General features: G+C 43.4%; 1 protein-coding gene across 2 annotated transcripts in view; it reads left to right on the top strand.

The window, feature by feature from the left end:
* The window catches only part of LPAR3 (lysophosphatidic acid receptor 3), a 363,233-nt gene extending 355,634 nt beyond the window's left edge, over positions 1-7,599 (top strand). For both annotated transcript variants that reach the window (XM_069641704.1, XM_069641703.1), the window contains one exon: positions 6,868-7,599. In XM_069641704.1, coding sequence (XP_069497805.1) covers positions 6,868-7,202 — 335 coding nt within the window. In that variant the 3' untranslated portion in view covers positions 7,203-7,599. The remainder of the gene's footprint in view (positions 1-6,867) is intronic.
* The last annotated feature ends 7,411 nt before the right edge of the window (positions 7,600-15,010 follow it).

Genomic DNA, 15,010 nt, shown 5'->3' on the forward strand with positions numbered 1-15,010 from the left:
CTGCTGCTGGTGGCAGCTTTGCATACTAATCAAAGTTTAATTCAAACAGGCCCACATGGGGCCTGTCTGAAGAGGCTAAACAAAGGAGACAGAAAACCCCAACACCCCTTTCATATAAACTCTGTTAACCTGAAGCCAGCTCCTGCCTCACAGTATCAAGGGCAGTGACTTGTCATGCCTGGGACTATGTGTTTACAGTAGGCAACCCCTGCAGGGGCACCCCATTCAGTAGGTACAAGAATGTGGTTTGTAGGAGACAGCATGTCTGTTCTCGTCCCAGCTTCAAGGGAGACCTGTCACCTTAGTCAGGAACCACATAGAGCTCCATTAACTAGAGAAACCCTTTGATCCACCACAGGCAGGAACAAGGGTGGGACTTAGTATTACATGTTTTAACCCCTTTACCTTTTCTGTTGCAAAGCACTCGGGTTATGATCTCATGCATACAGGAGATTGTTGGTGGGGACCCAAGATTGGTTTATTAATATAGCCTTAGCCTACACCAATCACTGTGGCCCATTTTGCTTTAAAAGAGGGTGAGCCCCTCTTTAGGGCAGTTCATCTGCAGACTTCACAAGGAGTAACAAAACAAGAAGGACTCAGCATTGGACCCTGGCTGAAAGTGCAGTCTGCCTTATATCTTCTGCCAGTGAAGGAACACCAGTATTTCCAAGAGGGAAGCAAGATCCCTCAACTGAACCTCTCACAGGAAACAAAGGGAGATACTGAATCTAGAGGACCCTCCAGAAGCTCCAGAACCGGTACCCAGCCAGCACACAGCGTGCCCTGCTAGACTCTGCAGCAAGCTTCCTAGGTGGGAAGTGGCAGAGAGACTCTGAACCAAACCAAGTACAAGGCACTTGCTTACAACACTCTCCTGAGCTTTGGGACGTCCACCTTAAAGGATGGCATAAGCCCAGTGAAGAAGTTAGGAGGAGCGCATCAACAAGCATCCACTGACGTCCGCCCTAAAGGACATTTTTGAGCCAGTCGAGCCTTTCCAGCTTCAACCGACTGCACCGGTGACTCTTGTTACTCCGCGGTTGCTAATGCCGTCCATCATGCTTCAACCGGTGCTTCAGACCTGCCAACCAGCACTGAGACAACGATTCCTGACCCTGAGCAGCCGTGTATGCCAGCATGCAACCGTCCGTCCAACCGCGATCACCTATCTGCCTGCCGCCTGATACCCGCAGCTGTCTCCGATCTTGAACTCTGTTGCAGAAGCTGGAAGGCAACCTGCAACTGACTCGACGCTGTCAAGCACCAAGAACTTCTACAAGGACAAGGTACATTGTGGTTCTGTCCCACGGGTCCTTCTCCAAAGGCCCCTAGTGAAATTGTACGACCCGTTGCTCCTCTTGTGTTGAAACCAAGTGTCCTTGAACTATAGCGATTAATTACTATACCGACTATCCTCCTATCAGTATCCAGGGTTCATTCCTTTTCCTTCTTTGAAACTTTCTGTCCCAAGCATTCCTTTGCAGGGTGGGTTGTATTTTGTAGTGTGCTCAAACTGTCTGTTGTGATGATAATAAGGTAGATATTTGTATACAACCTTAACTGGACAGTCCCTTTTATCATTGGGTAATAATTGTAGTTTTTGCTGTGTTGCAACTAACAAACGATCCATGACCTTGCAGAGATAAGCCTGCCGCGCTGTCCACGTTATCACAATTGGACACAGAGGTTTATAATTAGCTTGTGTTACCAATCTGTTAGGATCCCTGCTGGTGTACTAGAGGTGTTGGGCTGATTAATGGCTTAGAAACCAATATTTATCCCTGGACCACTGGTACCACGGAAATCTATTTGTCACAGTGGGTATGGACCGAGCCATAGTGTGAGTGGGTAGTGAAAAACGTACTAGAGGAAGATGAGTAAATGTGAGGTTAGAATGAAGCAAGTATGGAAAGGAAAATATGAGGAAAGGAGAATGACTTAGAGGAGACATGAGTGTAGGTCAAAAATAGAACAAAAAAATAGGATTGAACATTGGCAAGTTTGTGCGCACAAGGTCGAAGAGGAGAAAACCGGGATAGACACTGCACTTAAACAGGTTGCCCTTAGGTCGGATGCCCAGGGCAGGGATGCCCTAAAATGATGGAATTTAAGGGAAGAGGGCGTATCACGTGATCTGTCACATGTCTGTGGCAGTTGCTATGCGTTGGTGGCGACGGGGCCCGGGAGGAAGATGCAGGGGTGGTCAGGCAGAGGAGCTGCGGATGTATGGTCCTCCGCCGGCACCTTCAGCAACCAGGTAGGTCCAAAGTCTGGATGGAAAGCCAGGCCAACAAAAGGAAGAAGCCCTTGCAGTGCAGTAATTATGACCTGCCACTGTGGAAGCTTCCATATCAATAATGGGCAGAGGGCTTTCTCAGGTAGTCAACCGCTTCATCCAGCCAGAACACTGAACAGTAAAGCGCCATGTTCATTATAATGTCCTATGGTCCCCTATAGTAATGGAGAAAGGACAGTCCTGAATGGGGTCATAGTTCGCCCATACTGACGAGGTGTCAGCCCTTTAAGACCACTGCGTTGTTGACGCTGGGCACCAAGGAACACTAGCTGCAACTCTAAAACACTGAGGCAAAGCAGAAATAAAATCCCATTATTTCCAGTTATGATGACAGTTTTTTAATAATCAAGCTCGGTCTGCGCTTAGGCTGTTTTAGCTGCACAGAGCAAGCACCGTATAAAGGTGCAAATAGAGGTGAAAGGAAAGCGTTTTAGCAATAGAGCAGTATTCTCGAAAGCATCCAAGGGAACAAGGGAAATTTATTCAGGAAGCTGCACAACGTTTATACTTATTTAGGAATAGCAGGAGGAAAACAGGCTTGAATCCGAATTAATAAAGATTACCATTTTTATACATATTACTCCTTATCATTAGGTTAGATCCCTTGTATAACTATGGTCGCTTTTAAGCCAGGCTTGTTTTGTCCTGGTTGGCTGGTGCACGTGTCCTGGCATTGAAACATGAACATGCCAGTTTCCTTTTTCATTAATGTAAAGGCGGTCTGTATGTATGCGATGGATGCCTCGGATTTATAAAAGTCGAAACTGATGTCAGAATCCTTACAGGAGCACTGTACATGCGCTGCACTTGGGCGTGAAGTGTGCTCTCTTATGCTGTGCTTGTGGTCTGTGTTCTTGTAATGTGTACAGATTACTAGCATTTTGCCAGGTTCGCTCCTGGTCGTGACTACTGACAATCAGGACAGGGATGTAATTTCACCAAAATGCCAGGGGTATTGGAAGTGACATCACACGACCCTTGACTGCTGATGACATCACAGGAAGTGATGCCACCCTAAAGTGACATCACGGGAAGCGATCAACCACAACCTTTCACCCCTTGACAAAACAGGAAGTGGCATCACATTGGAAAGTACACTACGAAAAATATGGTTCTGATATCACTCTAATGTGATATAGATTTCATACATGAATGGATCACCATATGTTTCGTTAATATCAGTGTGTATAGGCCCATATTACCAAATTGCAAGCAAACCTCTAAGGCTAAATGATAATGATGTGTTATTATGTAGCACTTACGCTTACGTGCTTTATATAGAACGAATATACATACAATATCATCCAACCTGTGTTGGTACTCATTTATTAACCTTAGAAGAATGAAAGGGTGAGGTGGCCTTGCCGGTATTCAAACCTGCAACCTGCAGATCACATGCACTTTGTAGCAGGGAGAGTTCAACCAACAGATCTATCTTACCGGCTATAGCTATTTTACCAGCTATAGTAAAATGAGCAGTTATATGTCTGAATGTTCTCAAAGTCAGAAAGAAAATTACACTCTGTGCTGGATACAATTAAATTGGTAACTGTGATTTAACAGCAGGTCAGTTCATCTGCAGGTCTTGTACAAAGTTGTATCAAACGCAACTGTCATGGACAAGTGCCAAAAAGCAACAACTTCTACTTGATGTTCACAGTTTTGTAACACAACACAAGAAGAGGTTCTTGGCGATTCTATTCTTTTATTCTATATCTATAGATGCCTACTGCTCACTAAATCTCCCTTTCGGAAAGTGAAACTGCCCATAAATTATGTTTAATTTCCCTAGTTGGCGCTGAAGTGCTGCCTATCTAGAAAAGGGGATAGAGAAGAGAATGTCCCTTGACACGCTCACTACTTTACTACATCTAACGGTAAAAACACTGCTGGAAGTTATTTTTCTTATTATTACTTCCTTTTTAGTGTGCAACAACAAATACAATAAAAAAAAGATACAAATTGTTTCGCAGCTGTCACCCTGAACCTCTAGTCGACCGGTTTCAGCGGAATAAGTCTTGCCGCTTTCTTCTATGGTTGCGGTCACGTTCAGAGCAAATGCACCATTGCTCTTTTGGTCAAGGCCGCCGTTTTTCCTTGCAGGAGGTTATTTTTCTCTTCTTTTTCTTTTTTTCTCTCTCTCTCTTATCAATTGTTCCAACCCTGTATGGGGAAAATAAAACCCCCCTAAAAATTAGAAAGATGGAATGTATACAGAACAGCAGATTATAAATGAAAAATCCTCTAAAACAATGTAAAGACAAAAAACTGCGGATATATCCTGCAACTAGGCATTGAGGAGATGCACAATTGACAATATGTTGGTGCGGATGTCCCACGTTGAAGTATATAATAGTGTGCACCAGCAGTAGAAATAGAAGAAGTCATGATTTGCCAACTTCATGCTGTTTAATTAATACGAAATAATGAATAGACTAAATAACAGATGCGATGCACACATAGGCACTATATTAATGAATAAATATACGCCAAGGAGCAATGTTCATGTTTTATTTTGTGTTGTTGCACACTAAAAAGGAAATAATAAAAAGAAAAATAACTTCCAACAGTGTTTTTACCGTTAGATGTAGGAAAGTAGTGAGAGAGTCAAAGGACATTCTCTTCACTATCCCCTTTTCTAGATAGGCCGCACTTCAGCGCCAACTAGGGAAAGTAAAAATAATTTAGGGGCAGTTAGACTTGTACAAAGTTGGCCACATGTCAAGCCTGCATGGTTCTACTTTTCAGGCTTCAGAGGTTGGCAAAATACATATCATTGGGAGAGTTCATAACTGTGTATTAAAGAATTTAGAGTAGCACAGGGAAAGCAGACCTCATGAAAAGGGGGGGGCTAACCCGGGTGAGGTGGAAAGCAGTGTACTCACACAGAATCCCGTACTCTGGGCACTCGTTACCTCATACATGCAAACAAACATCCTGAACAGCATGCCATGGAGATATTAAAGATAGACACATTGCAACAAAGCATTAACTATGGCACAATGAAATCAAGATCCAATTTATGTGCTGTGGTCAAACATTTCTACACTGTTCACAAGCTTTTAGGTACAAGGATGTTGTCAAGTGACCAAGGACACGGAGATGGAATGTCTTGTGATGATCGTAACAGAGACAACGGCAGAGAAAAACATTGTATAACTGCAATTTGTGAAAAGCAAAATACATAGTCCGAACTGGATGCTTATTCTACTCTAAATGCTTTTTGGGAGTTTTTGTCTGCATTGTGAATTTGAGGTGTTTTATTAGAACAGACTAAATCAGTGACTCAACCCCTGAAGTGTGCCTGAAATAAACCATTTAATGAGTCTAGGGATTATTGTATAGAATTCCAGAAAGACAAATTATTTGTTATGCCTAGTCTTTCTAGGGTCACTGCTCAAAGTATTACACTTGTGGAATTTTTGTAACGAGGCCTAAACAAGAAAGCTACCCACTCCAGAAACAAAGAGCCACATGGTGCTTCCATTTAAAAAAAAAAAAAGAAAAAGAAATAAAAGTGTATTTTCTTTAGGGGTAGCAAACACAGGGGTAGCAGGGGAAACCTCAGAGGCTACACGTGCGGCACCTGATAACCCCCAAACGACGTCCCTGAATCAGGGACAAGTAGTGAAAATATGATCTGGCACCGAAAATCAGGGACGTCTGGGAAGCCACGTTTGAAACCAAATCCAAACTGTGAGCATAGCTATGAAATTTCACATTCAGCTGTCGGCACAATGCACGTAATGGTTTGCCAGTATGCTCAAAGCAGAGGTGGGATGCATGATAAGCAATGAGGGATGAAAGGTGTCGGATTCAATGACTTGTCTAACCGCCACAGGAGGAAAGCCAGTCCACAGCCACCTCCGACTCCCCACACATCGTCTGTGTGCTTAAACGTAAAGCAACAACCCTATTTTTTATCAATCAATGCATCTAGTTTTGGATTGGTAGTGCGATCCTGTAGTGTCTTGTACTCCTTCCCTTCACTCTGCGTTGGTTAGCCGGTTGCTGTGATGTCCGAGTGAGTGCTGGAATGCATGCATCATATGGAAGGTTCCCTCCAAGAGGTTCCAGGAGTTACCATTGGAAGAGCTACCTGGGTGATGGGGACCAGTGGGTCTTCTCCTTCCCCATTACTTGTAATCTGTGTCCCCAAGAGCTGAATAAAGGAACCTGCTTATACCCACCAGAGTCTCGGACTTTCTATTACTACAGATCCCAATTAGAAAAAAGATGCACGATTTTATAGACCCAATTTGATGGTTTGAGAACTAGGCATGTGCTTGTGGAATTCTGTTAGTAAAATCCATTGTTTGAGCGGGAGAAGCAAAAGTCATTGCAAAAATGTACCTATTCAATAAGGAATACTACCTTAATAAGGTTGTATGGTGTTGCCATTCTTTTTTTTTTTTTCTAATACATTATTTTTTTGTATACCAAGTGTAAATCCATGCCTGTCATTATGCCAGCACCTGTTATCCATCCAACCTGGCCATTGTGTATCGTGTAATGTGTCTTTCTTTAGCTATGGCACTAAATTTGAAATCTCTCCCCTGTCCCATTAGGTGCATTTGTGGTGTGCTGGACCCCAGGGATGGTCGTCCTGCTCCTCGACGGCCTGAACTGCACCCATTGTGGGGTGCAGCAAGTGAAACGGTGGTTTCTCCTGTTGGCTCTGATGAACTCCGTCATGAATCCGATCATTTATTCGTGCAAGGACGCCGAGATGTGGCGGACCATGAACAGGATGATCTGCTGTAGGTTCTATGAGATCATAGAGAGGCGCTCGTCCAGGATCCCTTCGGCCATGATGAGCACCAGGAGCAACGCCAGTACCAATAGTCATTACTTTGAAGACAGTGGAACTCCGGTGACTGCCAATGAGAAGGTGCAGTTGTGACCTTTCTGTGGAGGGCTTTACCCACTAACCGACTCGCCATCTTTATTGCACAGCAGAGTTTAACAAGCAAACATTTGTTTGACGATTCTTCACACCGATTCATAAAACTAAAGTGACAAAAAAAGTTAATCTTGTGTGTATTTGTACCTGAATAATAAACAGTATACACTTGTTGTGCACACATTTGAATTATAGGCATGTTTAAATATAACTTGCTAGCATTGTGTAAAAAATATAGAAGAAACGTATTCTACTTAAAATGCCTGCTCAAAGCGTAAACCTCCTTTATCACATTGTCTGTGCACTGCGCTATTTAATTTCTCAGGTTCTTACAAACATTTAAATATTTGTTAACTGGATGTTCCTTTTACAATAAAATTAGTTTTTTTTGCTAGGCCTTCATTTTGTCTAGAAAGTTTTCTGGTGCGCCACAAATCAATGAACACGTGCGGTAATCTTCCAGTGTCAGTGAAGCTGGAGTGTGTTTTGTTGTATCACAAGAATAACAAAGGTATTCAAGAACAAACGAACACCAAACTATGGAGGCACAATGAACCCTCTCCCTGCCTAAGGATGTATGCTTTCGACCTAATTCCCATAAGAATTCATTGAAGTTCATGCAGTGAACAATCCCTCAATGTGTCCATGATGTGAGTGAGCCATTGTTATTTCACAATGTGTTCGTCATAAATATTTAGACTGTTCATCCTCAAAGTTTCACAATAGAAAATCTTTTTACATGGATGGAATGGTGTTTCAGCTCACCAGCTACCATTTGCGATTCTTAATTGTATGTTCTTTCTCAATGTAAGCATTGCATACGTTTTGTGCAAAAAGTTGGAAGATCTTCTCATAGTGCCCTCAGCGTCTTGTGGCGCTTTGCTAATTGCCTTTAATGACTAAATGCAGACTTATTATGAAACAAATAAGGTGGGTTAGGCAACATCAATCAAACACATTGGGACTCATTAAGAGTATGGTGGGGCACTAAAAAATGGCGGTAATGGAATTACTCCACAGTTACAGCACCACCATACTGCGAGCATGTGGCTGGAGGCACCTCTTCCACATCACTGCCAAAAACAAATTAAATAAGTGGTATTACCACTCATGGCAACTCCTCCAAGTGGCAATAACGGTAATCAAGTTTGGTAATTCCAGAGGGTTCCTCAACCATGTGTGTTTGTTTGCTTCTAGATTTGTCAATGGATTGAATGGCTGCTTAAGCATAGAGTGACACATACTTTCTACCACAAACACGATCTGAACTCTGGGTAAATTCCCCTTTTTTTGCTGGCGAGCAAGTGAAATGTATCAAACACACAAGGGACATGCTGACGTGAAACAAGATACACATCCAAATGCTTAGAACAGTAAAGAAAAATTAGAAGACAACAATTCTCGCCATTCAAAGTGCAATTAAAATACGACACCACCAGAGACACACTCACACTCTTGCTAAAGCAGATACTGATGAAGAGAAATTGGGGAGGCAAGAACCTATTTCTTTTTTCTTCAGGGTTAACTAGGTACAATGAAGCTTAAATAACAAAAAAAAAGGATTAAGCATTGTTACACAATCTACAATGACGCAGAGGATTGATCTTGTATGCTATGGTTAAAACACTATTAATTAAGGGTTAGCCAGAGCAATGTAATATTTAGTAGGGTTTTGGAGGACATAGGGGAACTGTCTGACAAAGCATTGTGCGTGTTGATGAAGAGGATACTACAAAATCTATTATAGAAGACGTTAAATTGAACATACATGCCATGTCTAAAAAGTAGACAACTAAATATGTCCAAGATAAATCCTAATACATCGTTTAAGCTACTTAAGATATTATTTATTTGTGATTTATTTATAAAGCGCTATAACAATGAAATTAACAACATAACTAACAGCACAAACAACAGAGCTACCAACTCAACAAATCTAACAGGCCAGACAATAAACTCACCAAGAAAGAGAAAAGGTTCAGAGAAAATAAATGTTTTTAGATCTCTCCTGAAGGACACAAGAATGGAGTCAAGCCACAAGCGCAGTGGACACATATTCGACAGAGTAGGAGCAAGACCCTGAAAGGATCTGCTCAGTACACTTAATGCATTTGTTGGTTAACAGTTGCTGCAAACTAGAGCTTCGACATCTATACATTTGTGTGTGATAGTCAGTGCCTTAAACTTAATTTGCTGCGTAACCAATAGAGGCTTTTCAGTGTTGGAGAATTGTGGGACCATCTAGCAACATTGGCCACAATCCGAGTGGCCATGTTCTTTACCACCTGAAGCCTGGCAACCTGACAAGCTGGTGCAACAAGCACTGCATTGCCGTATTCCAATTTACTCCTAATGATTGCCATAGCCACGATAGCAGCATTTGAGTCAGATATAAAAGTCTTGATCTGACGAACTAGAGATAATAATGACAGGAACCACCGTAGCTGAAACTTGGAGCACTGATGTTCATCTAAGTGTTGTGGTAGATGCCAAACGATTTGGCCTTCCTCAATATCGGGATAGTATTGGTGCCCAGAGACATAGGGCCTCATTACGAGTCCAGCGGTAACCCTTCCAATGCCACCAGAGGGTTGCCGCCACACTCGTCAAGTTTTACCGGTGCCTGACTTCCTGGTGCCACCAGGAGACTAATAAGGCCGACATAATACTCTATGGGAGTGGGTACACGGAAGCACCAGCACCATTGCTAACGGGGCCAGTGCTTCCGTGACCGGTCTGCCTACAGTGGTCGCTCCGCCCGGCAGAGTCAGACATGTCAGGCACAGTGGTTCTGCCAGGCAGGCTCATAGTTTGCCAGTCCGGAACTAAGGGTGCCGGTGAGCTTACCGGCACCCTTGTTTCCAGACCGGCAAACTTATAATGAGGCTCATAGGACCTTAATACAAGTTTGTCGGTATCCCACTGGTAATTCCAGCAGAATACCAGCAAACTGACCTACCGTTTCAGCAACCTGATATCATGGAATTTCCAGGCTATTACAGGTGGGGTAAATGGCAATAAACCCCATTCCCTGGATCCCACGGGACTCCATGGATTGGATTGCTGGTATTTCCAGCACTGGTAATACCAGTGCAGGAAATTCTGGCTGTTTTTTGCTGGTGGGGGCCTAATTTACCTACAGCTCAAACCTGTAGTTTGCCTGTTTGGGAAAATTCCCCGACCGGCAAACTTATAATGGGTATCAGGTAATACTTTCGCCACCAAAAATATTGCCGTACATATGGTCGTCGGGAACGGCCATAGGCGATATTTTTGGTGTTGAAAATATTAGGTGCAGGGGTTGCGGGGGTGTCCCCCGCACATAAAAAAATTATGCGGGGGTTTCCCCCGCAGGGTCCATGTGTTATTTTCGCCGCAAAAATATGGCAAAATTTTTGTATGGCGATATTTTTGCGGCGAAAATATCACATGGAACCTTATAATGACCCCCATAGAATCATATGTATGTCCACATTTCATAATAGTGTTCTGAGTAGCCAATAGTAATCATTCTGTTTAATGGTCGTTCAGGCAAATTGAGTTGTCTCTGATCCATAAGCTGATGACCTTAAAGATGTTATTGATATGGTTGGTGTCTATAGCCATGTCACCAGACAGCATGGTGTCATCAGAATCATTTTGGAATTGGACCTCTTTATTACCCAGAAGGTCATGGAGTGGTTTTATATAAAGATTGAAGATCAAAGGGGACATACATGCTCCCTGAGGAACTCCTTGCATAATCGGATGGGTGTTGGACGAATGCTGGCCTAACACCACTGAAGCAGACCTACCTCACAAGTAGGAATGAACGCAGCTAATGGTTAGACGGTAGAGGTTAAAGTCGTTGGCAAGGTGTGATAGTAAAAAGTTGTGACCAAGGTCCAGAAACATCAACAGCCCAGCCTAGATGTGCAGTATACCTGACGATCTCATGCATAGAGGTCTCTGGGCTGTGCAGGGCACGAATGCCCGACTGGTAAGCATCTAGTAAGTGGTGAGTGACAACAAAGTGCTGCAATTGCAGATAAGCAAATGTGTCTAGGACTTTGAGGAGAAAACTAACATTTGTGATGCTGCAGTGGTTGCCAGGATGAGAAGGGTCAAGGGAAACCTTTTTTTTTTTATAACAGGCCTCTTTCAGTGAATTCGGTATGAGACCAGTGGAAAGGTTCTCATTAACAATTATGGTGATTGCTTGCACCAGACATGGGGAACATGCTTTGAAATTGTTACTGTGATATATGTTGCTGGCGCAATTAGTAGCTTTCATCTTTCAGATGATTATTGCTACTTCGTCAGTGGACAAAGGCAGGAAGGAAAAATGTGGGATAGAATTCCCCAGAGATCTCGGCGACCCTACATGATTAGAAGTGGCCTCGCGGGGCTGTTGGATGGCTATTTCAGCCCTGATAGTGTGCCTGTTCTTAAGAATGTTTTGCTCAAAATAATCGATGAGCTTTTTACACCAGTCAGATAAAGTAGGGGGGTCAGTCGTAATAGCGTGCCCTTTCTCAACGGTACGTAATAAGCTAACCAGCTCTTTGGTTGACTTTGCAGCAATTGAGAATTTGTTGTTATATATCTCCCATTTAGAAGCAACTAGGGCTGACCTGTATTGGGCCTGTGCTGTGGCCCACTCCTGCTTATGCTCTAAAAGATCATATATGCAGCCTTTTCTCTCAGCTCTCCATTTGATCTTACATAGGTTTTTAATTGTGGGACTATCAACAGCAGGATTATGCTTTGTTCTAATGTGTTTTTGCCTAAGTGGAGAAACAGTGGAGAAACAGTGGAGAAACAGTGTCCGAAGCAACTTTCAAGGAGGCATGATCAAGCTCTAACCTTCACGTCAAAAGATTTTTCTTGGAAGGAATCGTTAAGCAGAGATTTAAGCATAGAGGCCAAAGTCTGGAAGGTAATTGTATTGCTATCACAACAAAGAATTTTGTAGGTACTAACAGGAGTACCTGTTACTTTCCCGGACATAGCTAGCTCAAAACATAGCATGAGTTGGTCTGACCATGCACACTTATGGAGCAAATATGGGTAGGGCCTCTAACCAGTTGGGAAAAATGTAATTCTGCGAGGATGACTGCACAATATGCAGCCTCTTTATCATTGGGGTCGATAAAGCCTACGTTAAGTCCCCCAGAATGATATTAGTTGAGGTGTTGGTCATAAACACCACGACAGCTTCTAGAAGGGAGTTTTTAAACTCTGCCATGTGCTCAGGAGGGTGATACTGGCGTGAGAAATTGTATGTCAGATTACAGTTGACTCATAGTTTAATATGCAGGATTTCACAGCCCGTATGGACGGACTTTCCAGCAAGTGTATTTCAAGCTCTTTAGAGAAAATTACTGCCACCCCATCTCCAACGCTATCCAACCAATCTGTTGGGAATGACCAAGGGTAGAGATATGCCAGCAGCTGGGTGGAGCCAAGTTTCAGTCAGAAACACAATGTCAATCCCACATTCACAGATGAAGTCAGCTACTTCAGTAGAGTGTTTTACAAAAGACAGGGTTATAATAGAAACGTCAAGTGGCCAGTGCTTGTCAGCTTTACTTATAGGTTATCAATAATGAGGTCCGTAGGAGCCTCAGAGGATGTAGATTTGATAACATCATCAGAACTAATAAAAGTGACATAATCATCTTCAGAAAGGTTATATAGAGCACGAGGATCAGACAGCATACTGGTCACAGCGTGGACTCTAGTTGCAATAACATCAGCTGTTGTAACTGCAATAAAGGGATCCATTTCAAAACACAAGGTTCGACACTGTCCATTGTCGCACAGTCCATTGCATCATCAGAGACAACCTCAAATGCCACTGGTACTCTAGGCGGTCTGGCATTAGGCAGTGTGGCATTAGTCTGCTGTGGTACATGGATGTTAACCAAAGGAGCCACAGAATTTGATTTGGGACTCGAATCAGGACTTGGTTTATAGCATAATATCCGGTAAGAAGAGGTGGTTGCCGGCATAGATGGATGCTCCAAAGCTCCAGGATAGCTGCTTATAGAGTCGGAGAGTGAGTTATGTGCTGCCCCCTTATAGCTGGTTATAAAAAACAGCACTTCTCCAGGAAGTGGCAGATAGTCAGGGACAAAGATCCTAACTTCAAATCAGAGCCTGCAATGTTGACATGAGTTAAATTTGGGCACTGAATGTCAATAACATTGATAACGGAGGGGCTGAGTCACATCTCAACATACTGGTTGAATATAGCCTCCTGGCCTCAGCCTCCGCCTAATTGCCAGCATCTCTGGTGCACCAAAGTCTGCCATGGTGGAGCAAGACATAAAAAGTCTGAGGCTCGTCTCAGGACCAAAGTACTATGACTCACCAGAAGCTCACCATCTTCAACCATGGCCGACCCGACCCGGCCACAGCATCAGCAGGAAAGACAGCAGTAAGAGCAAGTAGACGTGACAGCACAGTAGTGAAGCAGGAGTGAAACATTAGAGAAGGGAAACTAATTAAGTCTGGTGTCAAGCCGACACTGCATAGCACAGCCGCTTTCAACACTACTGGAACTGGCCTATCCGGGGTAACCCTTATCTCTGATACCCCTGGACTCCAGCCAGCCTAGTACCCCACATGATAGCCACCCTTTTCAGCCAACCCCATTCTCTACACCACAACCCATTTTTCAGCAAAGCCACATGTTCCCTTTTAATTGTAAATGTTAACTATTCAAGAATCTGGAAAGGAGTACAATGTTTATAGAAAGTGCTTAGAGCCTTATAAGGCTGAAAGATGCTTAGAATCTTAGAGTTGCCGGGCGGGGGCTCTGAGGATCCTGAAAGACTCTTGGAATATGTGCAGGGCATTGATACGTTTTGGAATGCCTCCAAAGACTGGGATTATCAATGAGAAGCCTGACAAGGTATGAATTACTTTAGTATTTGGTGTACACTCAATGGGCCAATTGATGTTCAGACCTCTCCAAGTGGATCAGGATAAGCAATTTATTTAAGAAACAAAAAATATGTTTCTTTTGATAGATATTTCGATCTCTAAGCAGTCATTTTACACACAAAATTGATACATTCTTGTCACTCTTTGTATGATGTTTATTTTAGTAATTAATCTTTTTTTAACTTTATTTTTCAAAGGGGCAGAGCAACATTATAAAACTACAGTTCATAAGAAACTTTAAGCCTTAACACATTCAAGTTAAACATATTCTGAATTCTTGTCCACGAGGTAGCAAATTAAACCAGCCCCTTCCAGTTTCATGAGTACAAGGGCACTGTCATGATGCCTACCTCCAAGGAGCCAGGTCCGACCCAGCAACCCCAGAGGCAGGCATCATTTCCCCCAGGGGAGTGCCAGCGGGCCCAAGCTGGGGCCCTTTGGACGCAGTCCTGGCGCCTTAGGCACCAGGCTCATGTTGGACCCCTGTCCTGGCGCCTTAGGCGCCAGGCTCATAAAGCTAGACATGTGTTCAAGTGTTTTAATGTGCACTTACCTGATGCAGACCATGCTGCCACATCCAGGCCCTCTTGAGGCCTGAATGGAACTACTTTACCTGTGGGATTACTTTCCACCCGGGTGTGGTCGGGGAAGGATACACACCTGATCGGAGGAAGGATACACACTTGGAACTTCTTCTAAAGCTATTTAAGCCACACCCGATCAGCAACTCACGCTTTGCGTTGTTCTGCTCCTCGCAGCTGGACGCTCACCGTGTCAGCTCCTGCATCTGGACCTCAGCCACGCCTGTCAGTATCCTGGGTCACCTGCAAAGGGAGACAAAAGACCTTACCTGCTAAATCAGCACCACAGAGACATCA

This window comes from Ambystoma mexicanum, chromosome 1q (genome assembly GCF_040938575.1).
Source record: "Ambystoma mexicanum isolate Mex_15411 chromosome 1q, UKY_AmexF1_1, whole genome shotgun sequence".
Lineage (NCBI taxonomy): Eukaryota > Metazoa > Chordata > Amphibia > Caudata > Ambystomatidae > Ambystoma > Ambystoma mexicanum.